At 31.4% G+C, this 17615-nt stretch overlaps 1 protein-coding gene and 1 long non-coding RNA gene across 2 annotated transcripts in view; one reads left to right on the forward strand and one right to left on the reverse strand.

Moving 5' to 3' along the window:
• Positions 1-17615, reverse strand: part of LOC114935298 (uncharacterized) — a 96052-nt gene that overhangs the window by 29660 nt on the left and 48777 nt on the right. The window contains exon 3 of the mRNA XM_029308103.2: positions 151-274. Coding sequence (XP_029163936.1) covers positions 151-274 — 124 coding nt within the window. The remainder of the gene's footprint in view (positions 1-150; positions 275-17615) is intronic.
• LOC146724725 (uncharacterized) lies at positions 12476-14450 on the forward strand. Its single transcript, XR_014926561.1, has 2 exons — positions 12476-12717; positions 13654-14450. It is a non-coding gene; the product is annotated as an uncharacterized LOC146724725 (long non-coding RNA).

Consider the following 17615-nt stretch of genomic DNA (forward strand, 5'->3'; position numbering starts at 1 on the left):
CCCCCGGTGGCTTTGTTCTCCATTCGGTGTACGGCGTGTTTAAGCGCGCGCGCTCCGGAAGGACACTCGCGGGAAACATCGATCCTGGAGGGTTGCGACGGAGAGAGAGGGAAAGAAGGTGTAGAATGCGCGACGAGAAATTAGCATTACCTCGGTGGTGCGCTTTTTGCACTTGTCGCTGGCGGCGAATATGTTGAGCTGCGTGGATCCAACCGGCAACGGGCACTGATCTATGTCTACCCGCCGAAGGTCTATGTCGATGCCGCTGGTGCCCCTGCGAACGATAAATCAAACGCGTTTTGCGATTAAACTCTGCACCACGTATATAAGATGGGCTTAGTTAAGACTTGAGCGACCCCGGAGAGAAAAGCGCGCGCTGTGTAGCGCCACTTATCGAAATTAGATTAGTAGTGGAAACTATAACCCCCTGTTTTTACGTAATTTAAACAGTTCTCGGTAATGGAAACTAACATCTGTTCCTAACTAGTCTATCTTCGTTCAACGTATGTCTCGTTGTACATAGCTGAGCTTTTTCGCGTCCTTGGATCGCGAGTTTTTAAATAGACTTCTCTTTTTATTATGTATATTAAAATATGACATCGAAATGTGACAAAAGAGAATAAATTGAGAAGAGTGTAAGAAGGTATGAAGATAAAGGAATTTTATTATATGTCAGGAAAAAGGCGGATTCCTTAGAGGATACGTTTTAGATCGCGAGTTCTAAAATAGATTTCTCTATTAAAATATGCCACCAAAATGTGACAAAAAGAAAGAAGAAAATTGAGGGGATTATAAGAAGGTATGAAGGTAAAGGAATTTATTATATGTCAGGAAAAAGATGGAAAGGACTCCTTAAAAAATACATGTACCATGAGATAAAAGTAAAGGTGTATCATAAGTGATACTCTTGTGACACCATTCTCTTTTTACGTAATATAATCTTTAACGTGAAATCAGATTATATACTCTTGCTTCCCGTTTCCTAATGCATAATTCAACACGCGTGCGCATACTGAAGCCGATTATGCGTGCAATATATCTTCTCGTTGATTCTCGACTCGTGTAATCCACATGCGCGATAATCCTTCCTCTCTAACATAAATAAAACACAATAGGAACTGCTTTGTACGATAAACAGAATAAATCTCAGTGAAGATAATATATTTATAATATGTCGCTTATTGCAAATGTATTTTTTCTTTTAAGTTTAAACAATTTTGCAATTCTTTAAAAAGGTCTCGTATAATCCGTTCTTTAAAAATTCTATTAAAACTTTGTTGGCATCCTTATTCTAATTCTATTAAATTAGTTGTACCGAAGAGATCTCTTTTTCCTGATTATACCTACATGTATAAATAAATAGAAATTTTCTCTTATAATTAGATATACGTGTGAATGTGATTATTAGAATTTAAATCATAGTAGTCTAAGACAATATAATATCGAAAGCAATTTTATAAGAGTTCCTCTAATTAATATTCACCACAATAAAAATATTAATATCGCAATAAGATATAAAATATGTTCGATTAATTTTACTATGTATACGTATTAATATTTTTTATTGTGGTAGATATTAATTAGAGAAACTCTTATAAGATTCTTCCAATACCATATGGTCCTACGATTACCATGATTTTCAAGGTAAATTCTAAGAGAAAATTCTCTCCGTGTATAGACTAGAATTTTATTGTTAGTTGGTCAAAATAATTATTTTTCAATCGTTTAAATTCAACTTGAATATCTCGACATCGAAAAAACGGCGTTATTATTTTTCAGCTGCTCTCTCTCTCTCTCTCTCGCTTTACGTTAAACGACTGAATAATGTTATCGTAGATCGTGAAAACACCTGTCTAACAAATATAACTGTATAACTTGTTCAATTTTTCTCTCTTTCGATAGTTGGCCGGTATCGATTCTTGATTTGCAAGAATTACGATGCATTCGCAGTCGCGCTGATAACAAATTTCCTTTAACGGATATTGCATTCTTCGAAACGGCGGCATAGCCCCCGTTCTTTTCTGACTGTCGGCATTTACCATGATTTCTGTGCGCAGTGGTCCGTGAAATTTTGCATTTTTGGATTCGAAGCGGGAGAGCGACGTTATTTCCGACGTGCAATTGCGAGCAAATTTTCGCTATCCTTTCCGCGAACATATCACTCGGCTATTTCGCAAATGGTGATTTCGCTTAGTCCAGTTGAATGGAAACGTTTCAATGTATAGCGAAAACGCTGTAATTTACTTGCATAAACGTCACACTAAATAAGTTTAATTTCTTAACTATAGAAATGTTGAAATTCAATCTCGATTTTCTTTTACTAGTTTTGATACAGAAGTTAAACAAAATAGAGAAATAAGAGGGAAAACAAAAATATTAAAATACATATAATACAAACAAAAATTGCTAAAAATACATCTATTTATAATTAAACGTCAATTATTTTCCAAAATAAAACGTATAAAGCTGGTTTAAAAGCATGGAATTTATTTTTCAATTCCAATTACCCATGTTCCAATATAATATTAAAAAAGTTAAATTAAAATATATAAATAAATTTAAAAATATTTAAATATACAAATACACAAGCAGAAAAGCAATATCTCGTTTCAAATACCAGAGAGCAAAATACAATTTTATGCAAAATCAATTCCCTTCAACCGCTATTTAATTGTGCATCAGCGTCCATTGACAATAATTTTATAACAGAACCATAATGTTTAATTATAGTTTCATATCCCGGCTGAAGACGGAATGCGAAAGCCTTGGCGTCGTAAGTTTTCGGAAAAACATTCAGGACCAAACACGAGGCAAATGCGAAAATGGCAATAACGTACCTTATCCGCGTCTATAACGCCACGTGCGACTACTGCCGTGAAATTGCAAGAATTTCCGCCCGAATTGTGGCAGAACTGAGTTGTAAAGGATACCATTCCCCATTCCCTACGTTGGAGGCCAGTAACAATTAATATCTAACTACATTGTTTCACAGAAAGAGAGAGAGAGAGAGAGAGAGAGAGAGAGGAGAAAGAGAGAGATTCTCGCTCTGTTGACACAGAGACTTCAAATAGCTGCTTGCGGAATAGAACTAAAAGCCCTCCAAACGGTTAAATCAATTTGCATAACTGAGTTCCGTTCGTACTTTAGATTAACTCTTCGTCTCGTGTGACAGAGACATATTCAAATTTGCCATTAAAATAAATTGAATATTGATTAAACGTCGTCGTCTTTTATCTTGTCTTTTATATATAATGTATACGTTATTTCTATATAAATATTTTCCTTTTCTTTTTGTAATCGGTACAATCCTGTCTGCGCCTAGATTAAATCTGTTATCCTTTCACAAATATATATGTTTACAAACAATACCCTCTCATATTGATCACTTTAAAATTCTTGTTCGGTATATAGATTAAAACATGATTTTGTTTATATAGGAAAATAGGTGATTGGATCACGTTCTCTGCATGCGAAAATCAACTAACAATGTTGTGGTTGTTGGTCAGATTTTTCATGCTGCATTTAATCCAATTATTCTACCGAGTAACGTCAGTTAATATAAATATTTGAAAACTGGGAGAGAGACACAGACAAGTACCATACACACATGCAATGGAATAAAATTAGATTAAGTAAAATATCATATATGAATACAGTAAAAAACAAAATTACGAGATAAAGCTGCGTTTAGCTGCGTAGAGCTTGTTTTTTTTTTTTTAATTATTATCGAATAGTATTTAAATACTGATGCTATATATTTTGATAATTTACAATTTAACTTTACAATTTCGTTGCAATTCATTAATTTATAGCACAATTAATTTGATTTCAATTAAAAAATTTAATTTAAAATGTAAAAATGAAAACAGGAATTGTGATATAATCCCCGATAAAATTTCTATTGAAGAAAACTCGGGGAAGTTCAGGTCGCAAACATTCCACGGCTACAAGAAAATACGATTATTTTGCAATACTCCTTATATAAGGACATATTTAAGCTGTAAGCAATGCGCGGCTGGGCTATAATAAGATTCTATAAGGGGCACGATATCTGCATACTTCGTCGCCAGGAAGGTGAGGAATGCTGAAAATATCCCGACCCCGCATTCGTCAAATTGGCCATATCGATTATCGATTGCAGCCACGAAAGGCTTGGGTTTCAACGATGAGTTCCGAATTATCATCGCTCTCCCGAAAGCGCGACTTCATCTTCCATTAAGTTAAGTAAGATAGCGGTGTTCATTATTGTGTTCCATTAAATGCATCTAAACTTTGAGAGATAATCGATAACAACGATAATTTCCACTAAAACAGTCAATGATTTATATTAAATAAATAATTACACAGTTTTTTCTCATTATGTAACCATTTTATTTACTTTTTCAATTTTTCTTACTAATTTACAATATTAAAATATTAAGAAAAAATGAAGAAATAAATATGAAGAAATATTAAGAAATAAATTATTATGTTTTAACTTTGTTTCATCGTGAATTAATAAGAAAAATTGGAATAGTAAAAAAAAAATGGTTACATAATAATTGGAGAAAATAGTGTTGTACTCTTCACGTAAACAGTAGCTTTTATATAAGAAATATAATAGAAAATCTAGTCCCGAATTAATGAGAAAAGACAATCCCATTTCTGATCTCGATTTTCCATATTCATCTAGCATGTACCAATTATCCACTAATTGGACCTAATTGATTTCATCTGCTTGCTCCTATTCGGCGTTGCCTTCGTTTATTTAATCCTGTGAAGAGCTAGGCGCATGTGTATTTCATTATCCCAACTTATCCCCCTAAGAATGCGCCAGTACGTGGGGCGTATAATCATCGGCGTGTAATTCCGGGGCAAAGTTACGTCGTAGGTATATAATAAGGTAACCTGTTAAACCATATAAATTAGGTGCGCATGTGCCTCGGAGGTTTTAGCAAACTCTCGATGCCGTGGTAACGCGGTGACCCGTGTCGAAAGCCGGGGTCCAGGCCGGTTACCGTATTACAAATTAGATCCGCTAACTCTTCTCTAGCAGATAATTCGCTTAAGCGTCCGGGCGCGAAATAGAGCGGGCAACCCGACGTTTCTTGGCTAAGTGGATTTTTCAGCCGGACACAGAACCGACTGACTGGCAATTACCTGTAATTATCACGACATCGCCAAACCCGCACCTGAGAAATTAAGGATCCGATCGGAGAAACTTGGGAACAAACAAGAGAGCTCTTCCCGAGAAGAGAGAGAGAGAGAGAGAGAGAGATACAAGACGTTCGCGGCCGATTGCGTGTCTCCTTCAAGTCGTGCTGATCCTTCGACAAACTCGATCAATCTTTCCTTAAAGGAAATTCAACAGATTACTCACTTATCTCCGTTAGTTAAACGTGTGCGAGTGTAACTGCTCGAGATGAATTCTCTTCTTCTTTAGGTAACTTTAAATGAACCTCCGTCCTAATCGAAATTTATCTTTAGAACGTTTGAAATATTTTTAAATAGAATTAATATGGATATACTGTGGGAAGTATATTAAAAAAGCGACGAGATAAACGATAGCTCTTATTTTCGCCAAAGATAAATTGTCTAATTAAAGAATATCCGGCCGAAACGGTCAGGAATATCTTATAAACGGCTTTACTAGATGATCTACTTTGAGCGATAATTTGCTTAAGTACTAATTTTCTTGGATCCTAACATGCTTGGATGCCAACTTCCTTGAATACCAAATTCCTGACACCCACCAGATTTCAAGGAGTTCTAGCATATAAGACTTGGCTTTGATCCTAGTTGGCTTGAATAGTCATTGGCCCAGATATTAGTTTGTTAGATAACAGTTTCTCTTTGTCCATTAAGTTCCATCTTTACAGTTTTTTTTCAGTTTTTCTTTAAATTAATATTGCATAACTTTCTTTTCCATAAGAGATACGCCGTGAGGCATTTAAATTCAAAGGACGGAAAGACTGTAGCGACTAAAACTGTTAAATAAAATGTTTTAATATTTAAAAATGTAATATCTAATATATAATAATATAGTAACAAAATCTCTCTAAAATTAATTAGATTCAAATCAAAAAAGATGGAATAAAATTTTAAACAGCTGAATCGCTCGAAAAATGTTTAATTATATAAACAAATGAGAAGAGAAAAAAAAATAGATATTAAATAAAAGTAAAGTCAACTTCATATCCAAGCAAATAAACAGCAAATTGAATGCTCGAAGATTAATCTCTCCGAATAAATAACTTTAAATTTGTAAGAATTTTATTAATCCTCCCCTCGCACACAAAATTATAAATAAATATAAAAGAAAAAATGATAATATATACGAAACGCGAAAATAAAATAAAACAAGTTGAATAAATAGACTAAAAGTAAATCAGAGAATATTAATATATACATCGGAGCATAACTGGCCTTAACGAACGCTTTTAGTTACGTTTTACTCATTCGAGGCAAAAGATTTAGTTTCTGTCCCATCTTCCCGAAGAATATTTGTCACATGAAACGAGGATTCCCGTCAGCTTGCACTTGATGCGAAGTAAACGATGCACGAACGCGAAGATAGGCGGGTAGTGGAGCGCGAGAGTGCAAGAGGGAGGGATGAAATTCCCCCTGAGAAAGGGGAGGGGGAGAATGCAATGCAACGCCGAACGTTATATCGCTCTCGCGTCGTCCTCGTCATCATCCCTCTGAATCCATTCGCAATGCGTCGGCAAAACGCTTTCGCGAGACATGACACGTAATGTGCATCGCAAGGTGCATCAAAGTGCATGAATTCTATCCGTATTAGTGAGTCGCATCGGCGTGGCGCATCGATGTTAATTGCATTTTAGAGCGCGGCATGAAACTTTTGTGTCAAAGCGCACGAATCTGCGCAGAATTGCCGTGCAAAACTTAACGTGCGGAATGATCCGTCTGAATATCTTCGACTTTATGAAAATATAGAAAAAGGCTTATCTCTTTTATCATTTTTTTAACATTGTCTGTATATATAAGTGTCGTTTGTCCGCCTGACCGTGAACTACTTCTCCATTAATGGACCGATTTTTTCGATGAATTGGTATCAAAATCTTACAAATTTTTCGGAAAAGGCTACTGTGGTATTTTTATTTATTTATTTTTTTAATTTTGAAAGTTCTGTTTTCGTGAAAAAAATTTTTTTTAAATTCTATGCCAATATGTTTAAAATATTCCGACATGGAAAAATAATTTTTTATTTACGGACATTTCTGTGAAAAATGTTCGTGTGTGTATGTATGAATGTGCCTACCCACGTTGTTTTAAATTTAAATATCTCAAGAACTATTTTGGCTTGCAGCATTCCAATTTGACATACAAGTAGTACACTTTTATTTATTGTCATTTTCATAAAAATTCATATTGTGTTTTTTTCAAAAAATGTTTGTGGTTGCTGTAACTTCCGTGAATGTTGAGATATCGAACTAAATTTTTTACGTAAATAAAATATTAAAGGATATTTGATATTGAATTTGAGGATCGGCGAAAGGGTTAATATTTTACAAAATTTAGAATTTAAAAAAAATGTAAATTTTCAAATTTTACGAAAGAAATATACATAGAGTAGGTAGATACATATACATGCATATACGTGACATTTTGAAAAATGTTATTTTATGTGAAAAAAGTGTGCAAATTGGCAATTTGCATATTGCTTCCTCTCCATATTATTTCGCTAATTAGGATAGTATTGCAATTATGGCTTTCTCATAAAGGAAACTTAACTTACACACTGTCACAATTTAATTTCGCTATTGGCGCGAATATGCGAAACGCGGATCGATTTCCTTTATATTGCAAAAAAAAAAATGTTGATGCGTAGCGCGGAATTAAAGCTAATACCTATATACATATATCTCTCGACGAAATTAGGCATCAAGCCATGTATATTAATTAGAAAAAATCGTTCTGTCATTTATGCTATTTTACATATATATGTTATCTATTTGTATTTATCATCTACATCCGCGACGCTTAAATCTTTTAAAATATCGTAGTTGAAATCCTTTCATTTTCAATGTTTAACATTCCATGAATTTAATAGCAACCGTTACGACGCTTAATTCTTTTTATTTTGTGCCTTTAATACTTGCGGTTGGAAGGACACATGGTTTTAGAATACCTTATATAGCACTTTACAATGAGGTTTTCAGCTCGTCCAGAGGGAAAGCGCGAGATAGAAAGATAGAGATAGAGAGAGAGAGAGAGAGAGAGAAAGAGCGAGGAAAGGAAGGAAATAGGGAGAGATAGCGAGAACGAGCTTGTGGAGGCGAAATTCTGTTAAAACTAACTAAGCGAAGGTGGTCGTGAAAACAATTTCACTCGCAACAAGGTAAGCGCCCTTATGGTCTCCACAAAGCGTTGCAGCCTCCTTCACGGCATTCTTGCTGTGAGAGGCGGTCTTGGTCTTGACTTCTGCCAAGTATCTCGCAAAGATTGTCAAAAGAATTCAAAAATTCCCCTGACTTTGACTAATTTTTTTTCGTAATTGCCTCATTCACGTTTGTTGCGACCTTTTTTTACTTGCTTTTACAATTTTTTTCAAATTTGTGTGATAAGCGTAACAAGAATAATTTATGTTCTATATGTATATTTGATTTCATAATAAATAGGTGTAATAAAAAAAGTAACGAGAGAATTTGTCCCGGAATGTGATAAAATATTATAATAGAAGGTAGCATTTCTTGATAAAATACTCGCATTGCACATCTATTCATGTCCTATAATAATTCTTCAAGAACTGCATAAAGTTTATGTCAGAGCTACCATTATTTCTTGAAGTCTCTTTTATATGTTGTTAAAAACTCACAACCGTAAAACGAGGCAATAAAGGAGTTATGTAACTGTTCATAAACTATTTTTTTTACAAGTATGAAAAGTGCAATTTCAGGAAGAGTTCGGAAAATTCCAACTCGGCCCGCGAGAGAGAGAGAGAGAGAGAATTAAAGATTAACTCCATTATATTGCCAAATTTGATTTGTGCCATTTTCAATATGCTTTCATTTATGCAAGATACGTGAAATGTAATCAAAATTATTTGGTGACTTTAATTTAATAGTATTATATAATATTATATTATTTAATATTATTATTGTTCCGACACTTTCAATGAGGATGAATATTATATTCCGCGGTTTAAGAGCAAATGAATGAATATATTCTAAACCAACAAATATATATCTAATATACAGGATGTATCTAAATAAGTGCAAACAATTTTAGAAGATGAGTGTCGAAAATTAAAGCGAATTTCTTATATAAACATACTCTTATATCCCTCCCTAAGGAGTTTGACACTTTTCTAAAGAGGGAGGTGAAAATTTTTTATTTTTTTAATACTAATAAATATCCCTTTTTATTAGTGGATAATATCCAAGTTTCATTTGTTTCATTTGTCTGAACATTGAGAAAAAAATAAAACGATATAAGAGAGTGTTTATATAAGAAACCTCCCTTAATTTTCGACAAAGAATCGTCTCTCGTACAATTTTTTACACTTGTTTAGATACACCCTGTATAATACACACACACACACACATATATATATATATATATAATATTGCCGGTGTTCTACTTCTTTACACTGGAAAACGACAGTCGTTTTCGCCATAAGATATCGATTTGAACGACGAGATGTGCAGTTTTCCATTTGCGCGTTATATCCGGTTCGTCGACGTGTTTCCACAAGAGTTTTCCCCACGCGTTTTCAGTAGCCTAATTGTACTCCATTGTAACCGCGTCCCATTCTTCTCCCTGTCGTACTCTTTCAACCAACCGGAATTTACTTTCCGCGCGACGACAGGGAACGTTTGCTTTTCCATTAGTAATTTGATTAAAATCTCCCTGTGCGAAATTACGTTACGTCGCAATTTCACAATTATTTAATGAGTCGTGTACTCTTAAAAAGAGGTAATATTAAGGTGCCATCCTTGGCGAGATAACGCGAACTCGAGGTGATACCCTCTAAGATGCGTATAATATTGGTATATATCACAAAGTATTTCGCGAGAACATCAAACTTTACGAAGGAAACTATCCTTTGACAAATTTAGTCAACCTCTTCCTGTTGTAACTTCAAAATGATACTCCGAATATACATATAGAGATGCGTGACAATATCTTACTCGATAGTTAATTTTAAACAGCATTCTCTCTTTCGGTAGAATTCTAGCTTTAAACTTAATTATTAAAATTTGCAATTATTGAAAATTAACAAATTGCTTGAAAACGGTTATCAATTTATGCAATAAATTACGTAGCAACGGTCTCATTAAAGTTTTATGGAACATTATATATAGAAATAATAAATTGAAAAAATCACCAATTCTTACAATTTAAAATTTAATTTTTTATTTGACAAATTGGTCTTGACATGTAAAATTCAATTAAATATTTCTAAAACTTTAACTTAAATAAAAAATATGTTCGTTGCATACAATATAATATATATTTCCCTGTGAATCAATATTTTATTACTAAATGTTAAATTAGTTAAATTTATTAAATTATTATACTCGATTAAAGCTCATTTAAATGATTTATAACTTACGACAAAATCCAGAATTTGATTTATGATATTAATAATTTCTATTTATTATTTTGATTTTATTCAATTTTATATATTGCGCGATTCAAATATATATATATATATATATATATATATATATATATTTAATACATTCTAATATATATATATATTTTATTATATATGTATTTTAAATTCTTCATATATTTTCTGTATTACATAAAATTATAAATATAATTCTATTCCGAATTTTGTTATAAATTATAAATTATCAAAAGCAATTTTAATTGTATTTCAAAATTATTTTAGGTAATTTGTTTTAATATGCGGTAAAATAAAAACATTTGCATTTTTATTATTTATTATTTCCTTTATCTCCTATATGAACAAAATAGCATGAAAATAGATATGTACATCAAAATATAGACATCGCATAAAGTTTACTTAAATAATCAGCAATAAAGAGCAAGAGTTTAATGTAACATATTAAATAAAATAACATTTAAAAATGTTAAACTATAAGCTGCATAACTTTGAATCAAATTACCCAGATCTATCATATTTAAATAACTGTTAACTCGATTTGCATAATCATTATTTGATTTTTATAAGGAAAATTACCGTTATTATTTCAGAATGTAGAAATTTCACACAAATTAATATCTAATATTTTTACTAATATTTAATCTATGTTAAATAACTTGAGCTAATTGTTCATAATAAAGTATGTGCGTACCTTCTTATAAATTATAAGAATCAAATGATCGATAGAAAGGCACCGATATCATATCTATAAAAAGCAAACTTATCTATTTGAATAAAGATTAAAATTTAATCAATTTTATTCAATTTAATTTTATAATATTTCATAATTATTAAACTTTTTAAATATTCAATCAAAAAAATTGTAATACATTGTTAAAGAAGTATACACTTGTTTATTACTATTTTAATGTTATTTTGTTCATTGATGAGTTGCGAAAATTGCAATCTTGAAGAAAATGCATTCTACAAGTTCATGAAAGAGGCGATGTTTGGAGAAGTTTGATGACTACCAGTTGAAGCGATAACAAAGTAAATTCTTATGAAACGCTCCAACAACAAGTACTCCTCGTTGCCAAGTATTTCGCATTGTCCTCTTTTATTTTTTAAAAAGTTAATTTTCTTGCAAAAACTCGATGTAATGCACAACTAATACACGAAGCTTTCGCGAATTTTTTTCTCTTCGCGCTTTATTATCGCTATAAATAATCCGAGTGAATTTATAATCCTTTAGCAACTGCGATCGATCACACATATATATTCCCCGGGGAGTCTATATTTATAAAAATCAACTTTCTTAAAAAAAAAAAAAAAACTCGAGAATATAAAATTCTGAAAATAATAGCTGGAAGTAAATTTAGATTTTAATTTTAGATTTTAATTTTAGACTTTAATTCGGACTTTGTCTTGCAAAATAATAAAAAAAATGGATCTCGTCCCCACGTGCGCGCGCGTTGCATTTAACCCTTCAATTTAATCGCTTGCAATAAACGAACTATTTTTCTCACAGACGTAGGAGGGTTTCGTATATACTATATTCTCCCCGCCAATGCAAATCCGTGAGATTTCGCCACTTGCCACCGGAAGATTAAAGCGGAATCTCCCAGTAATCGATCGCGTGCCATTCTCTATTTGCCTGCCACACTTTTCCCCTGCGGCAGCTGCAATTTCGAGAGTCTAACCGTAATCCATTGCAACTGCATTCCATTCTTCTTGGCTACTGCATTTGTAGCTCGAATTTACTTTCAGGAACAACGACGACGGACCAGGGAAACGTTTGCCTTTCGTCCCGCAATAGTCTTCAAGAGTACTTGGAACTTGAGGAGTAGCGCCAAGCGCTTCTAATCCGTCCGAAATCCGCTTCAGACGCAATAAAGAGCGAACCTTATCCACGATAAAGCTTAGCGTTTGCCAATTGATAGCGAACGATAACGATAAGACAGATGGAGAGAAAAAAGAGAACCTCAATCGGTGAGAAATCGTCGTCGTAAACCGAAGGAACGCGTTAAATCACGCTTAAAGATTACACGTTCGGTAAGTTCGAGATAATATTTTTCCATGTCGTCAAATGTGCTATAATACTGTAAACGTCGGCGAGAACCCTTGAGAAGATCGTACTACACTACAAATCTATTTTTACGGTAAATAAAAAAAAGATATTCACCGTTTTTCTCTCTCATTTTCTCTCATTTTTTCAAAGCATTGATAAATAGCAGAAACGGGGATAAATGTCATTGTCATTACGTTCATTGTATTCGGCAGAGAAAAGACATACATATAGGTATATACACAGTTTTATATTAAATATAGAATATTAAATTAAAAAAGTTAAATCATATAATATATAACATTGTGTATGTGTGTGTGTATGGCTATAAACGCAAATATTGTAAATCGACAAAGTCGAGATAGATAAAAGATGAAATATCGAATTAGTCTGATGTGCGCGAGTGCGTCACACAGTGATATAACATTAATAGATTGAATTAATATATTTTGTGCAATATACATATATATGATATATTTGAAACAGAGAGAAATTTTAAACATCGATAATCTGTGTGAAACAATAAATCGAGTTTCATAATAGCAATAAGGACTTATAGAATCCGTGGCAAGAAACATTTCGGGGTCATTCCAATAAGCGATAGAAAAATGAATTGCTACTATAAAAATCTAAACGATAGTTTAACAATAATCATTTCTCATTCAGCACTCTTAGAAATACTATATACTTAAAAAAGACTAGAAAATACATTGTATTACCAGAATATATATAAAAAATCTATTTATTAAACATTTGTATTAAATCTTTGTTCCTCTTTAAGATTTATATATGTTGGAAATATAAGATTTAATATAAAAAAAATGTACAAGTTAAAATTTTCGATAATTGTTCCGGAAGATTTTGCTTAAGCAACTTGAGGAAAAAGCTTGTTTTCCAAATATTATTAACATTTCATTATATTTGTATTCATTGAAAATTCCAGAATATAATTCGATTCATCCTCATGCGCAGTCATTCAGATTGAAAGTTCGCGTAATTTAAAATTCAAAGTTATTATTTAATATTCAAGGAGCTCTGCACGCTATGATCGTTTCTGTGGAAGGTCGATCCGAAAAGACAGGGATCTATCGGCAGATCTGACGGCAGATTAGACGGAAAAATAGGAATTATCGAAAATCGTTTAAGAATCCAACAATCGAGAAAGCGTTACAATGGCTGAAAGACCGGCAGTGACTGATAGCGAAAAAGTAGAAGAAATCGTGGCGGATAAGGCGCGAGAGGTCGTCATTTTGTCGGCGGAGACGCCGAGCGTCACCGAAGACGGAAGCGAAATTAAAAAACGGGTCAAGAGGAATATTATCACCGTGCCGGAACGCTTCGTCGAGATCGAGAGAGACGGAAGAAAGTATCGCCGCGATAGGAACGGCCGCTGGAGGTCCGTATTGTATTGATTAACGTTTCACACGGTTAGTTTGTTTGTTCTTTCTTTTCCTCTTTTTCTTTCGCCGCATCCGGCAGTCTTTAAACCTTTGATTGACGGTCCGCGAAATCCATGCACAAACGGTCTTTGAATGTTTGGGAATTTAATGAACTTTTGCCAACGTACTAGTCGAGTGGCTGTTAATAAATGATGGTTACTTCAAGTCTTCGAGATATCATCTGACATTCCGAAATGCTATTTAAAGTTTAAATAGTACGATTCAAGACGTTTCCACGTGCGCAAACAATATTTCAAACTTAAAATCATCATTTAAACTTCGAAGTTATTATTTAATATTTAAAAGAAAAACAGAAATTGTGAATATTGGTCATTTTATTTAAAAAATTTATATATATATATATAATAATAAATATTCAATTAATTTATGCATGCTATTTAATAACATCATTAGTTTCATGAGGATGCTTTTTCATTAATAATTATAAATTTTATTTAAAAAATTCATTATTTTATTCTCAAATTCTATCGTTAAGCAAACATTTTAAAAAATTGACAGATTTCATGTAGAGACTAACAAACATTTGTTGTCACTTTTTTAAAAATGTGTGTACCTAATCTATTCATTTTTGCGTCGCATTTTAAGAGATTAAATGTTGTATTTTGCCATAAAGTTACATTGTTATTAAAATGTTCAATTTGCCCGCACACAGATTTTTTATTCATGTAATTGTTTATTAAATCTATATAATAATAAGAAAATAAAAATTTAAAAGCCTCTTAAAAAGCTTTTTTTATTATTAAAAAACATAGATAAATCAAATAATCAACCAAACTAGCCAAAAATCAATTTATTTAATTTTACATGTAAAATATTTAACAATAAGAAAATAAAAATTTAAAAGCCTTTTAAAAAGCTTTTTTTATGATTAAAAAGCATAGATAAATCAAATAATCAACCAAACACATGTGAAATTAAATAAATTAATTTTTGGCTAGTTTGGTTGATTATTTGATTTATCTATGCTTTTTAATCATAAAAAAAGCTTTTTAAAAGGCTTTTAAATTTTTATTTTCTTATTGTTATATAGATTCAATAAACAATCACATGAGTAAAAAATCTGTGTGCGGGCAATTGACTAGCGATTGGAAAGAATTACGTCTTTGATTAAAAAACATAGTTTAATTCAAAAGAATCGCTCTCATAAAAACTAAATTTCTTTTATTCGATATATCATATATGTGTCTTTAAAAAACTAATACGTTTATTCTAGAAAAATTAATTCTTGCATTGAAAACCACATGTTTTTTACCTTAAAAAATCAAATTTTTTTGACCAGTTAAAATTTTTTTTCCAGTCCTAAAGCTAGATTGGGCTAGTTTTAAAAACGATACTCTATTTGGTTACTAAAAGCAAAACTTTATTCAAGGCAAAAGTCAAATATTTGTCAGTCTGAAAAGCAAAATTTTATCGTCATAAAAGCTTTTTCTTGCACAATAGATTTTTTTCGACAAAAGACCAGTCTTCTATATGAAAATGGCTATATAAATACAATTTATCTAACACTTTTTAATATTTGAACAACAATAAGCAAAAAAAACTTTTTTCATATAAATATTTTTAGATATATATACATAGTTAATGGTTTTGTCTCCTACAATCTTCGTATTTTTATAATTCTCTTTTTTGTCTCCTCTCTCTCTCTCTCTCTCTCTCTCTCTCTTTATGTTTGGTAATTTCGGATATTCACGCAATTTCGTAGACAAGATATTTTCTGTGAGCCTCATATATGCATATTTATAGATTTCACACGATGTTATTTGAAATGCAAAATGATACTTGGTTGTTACATTAACTTTAAATAAGACGTATTAAACGACGTATTAACTTTCATTGCTTCGATTATTGACTATTTATTAAAATAGCGGATTTCTTAATAAATTAAATTTTCGAAAAATTTGTTAAATTTTTTTTTAATATCGCAGAACATAAAATAAAAAAATAAAGAAAAGAATAATCAAATAATATAACAATATAAACAAAAATACAAAATACAATTAGAATTAGAAAAAACATTTTGCAAAAATATAAGAAGTTAAATAATTTGTATAAAAATTATATTGTGTGTGTGTGTGGAAAATTTATATAAAAATGAATATTTCGAAAACAAAAATATAATATAAAAAATATTGCCTGTCTTACACTTTAAATTTATATTTATAAAAAATATTGTTATTAATTATAAATTACTATGTATTGAGATTCATCCACAAAATAACTTTAAATTAAAAATATCGCGACACACAAATTATCATTAAAAATACATCTGTACAATTTAAAAATAGTATCTTTTTTCAAATATTTTATCCAGAAATAAAACTTAAATTAAAATTAGAATTTATTTCTCATCATCTCAAAATAAAGCAAGTTACACTTGTTTTGATAAATTCTTATCAAGGATTTACTTCACCTTTGACACGCTCCCGTGTAGATGAGACTCAACTTCTGTAGTGGAAATTATAAATCGTATAATTTTATCGATTCGTAGAATTCTCGAAGAAAAATTAATGAATCATTGCATAACGACATATATCTTTATAAATGATTGGCAAGTAGCGAGAATAAGTTGCGACGCAAAGCATTTCTGCTTTGCCAACAAAAGTATTTATACATTGTACGCGTCATTTGAGAAACTCTCATCGAGAGGAAACGTTCGGAACAGTTAATTTTATATTCGGCAGTGAATATCGAGAATGAGATTTTCGATTGCATTGTTAACCATCGCCGTGATGATACTGACCGTCATATCATCACCGCTACAGGACAGACGTCAAGGTTTTCGATTCGACTTACAAAGACCGAATCTAACGATATCTAAATCGAATCTAACGATATCAAAGGAACAATCAACAACAGCATCTACGTTCAATATTATAGCAGTACCAGAATTTGCGTGTCCAACTGGACAGCGACATGACTCGAAGGGAAGGTGTCGAACGATTCTTTAGAAAATTCAAAGGAGTAATCTTAAGAAAAGAGAAGTATACATGGTAAATTTATGTGGCACAACTTTTCGAGAATTATAAAAATTATTTATAAAATTTCGAATAAAATTATTGGCATAAGATATATAATTTTTAATACATTTTTATCAGATATTAAGTAGATATTTAAATCTGATATATTCTTATTAATCTAAATTTTCAACTTTCTTTTATAATACAAATAATTACTATAGAAATAAATAGTATAATTAGATATTTTAAATAATAGTAATATTTTAATAATTCAATAGCAAGAAATTGGTTTATTATTTTGCGTTCAATATCATTATAGGACTCCATTATCTTGAAATTAAATTAATTTAACACTCTTACATGTGCGATTTGCAAAGCAGAATTGTACATAACATTGATTTGTAAAATATAAATATATTCAAATTATAAAACTGTTCTAATTAATCCAAACGTCAAATAATTACTGCGCGCAATTTTTCTTCATTAAACGTTAAATAAATACTTGAAATAAAAACTTTAATATAAAAGAAATTAGACGAAAATTTAGGAAATTTCAAGATAATAATTTTCCAAAA

This window comes from Nylanderia fulva, unplaced genomic scaffold, assembly GCF_048542155.1.
Source record: "Nylanderia fulva isolate GAGA-0341 unplaced genomic scaffold, ASM4854215v1 Scaffold12, whole genome shotgun sequence".
Taxonomy (NCBI): Eukaryota; Metazoa; Arthropoda; class Insecta; order Hymenoptera; family Formicidae; genus Nylanderia; species Nylanderia fulva.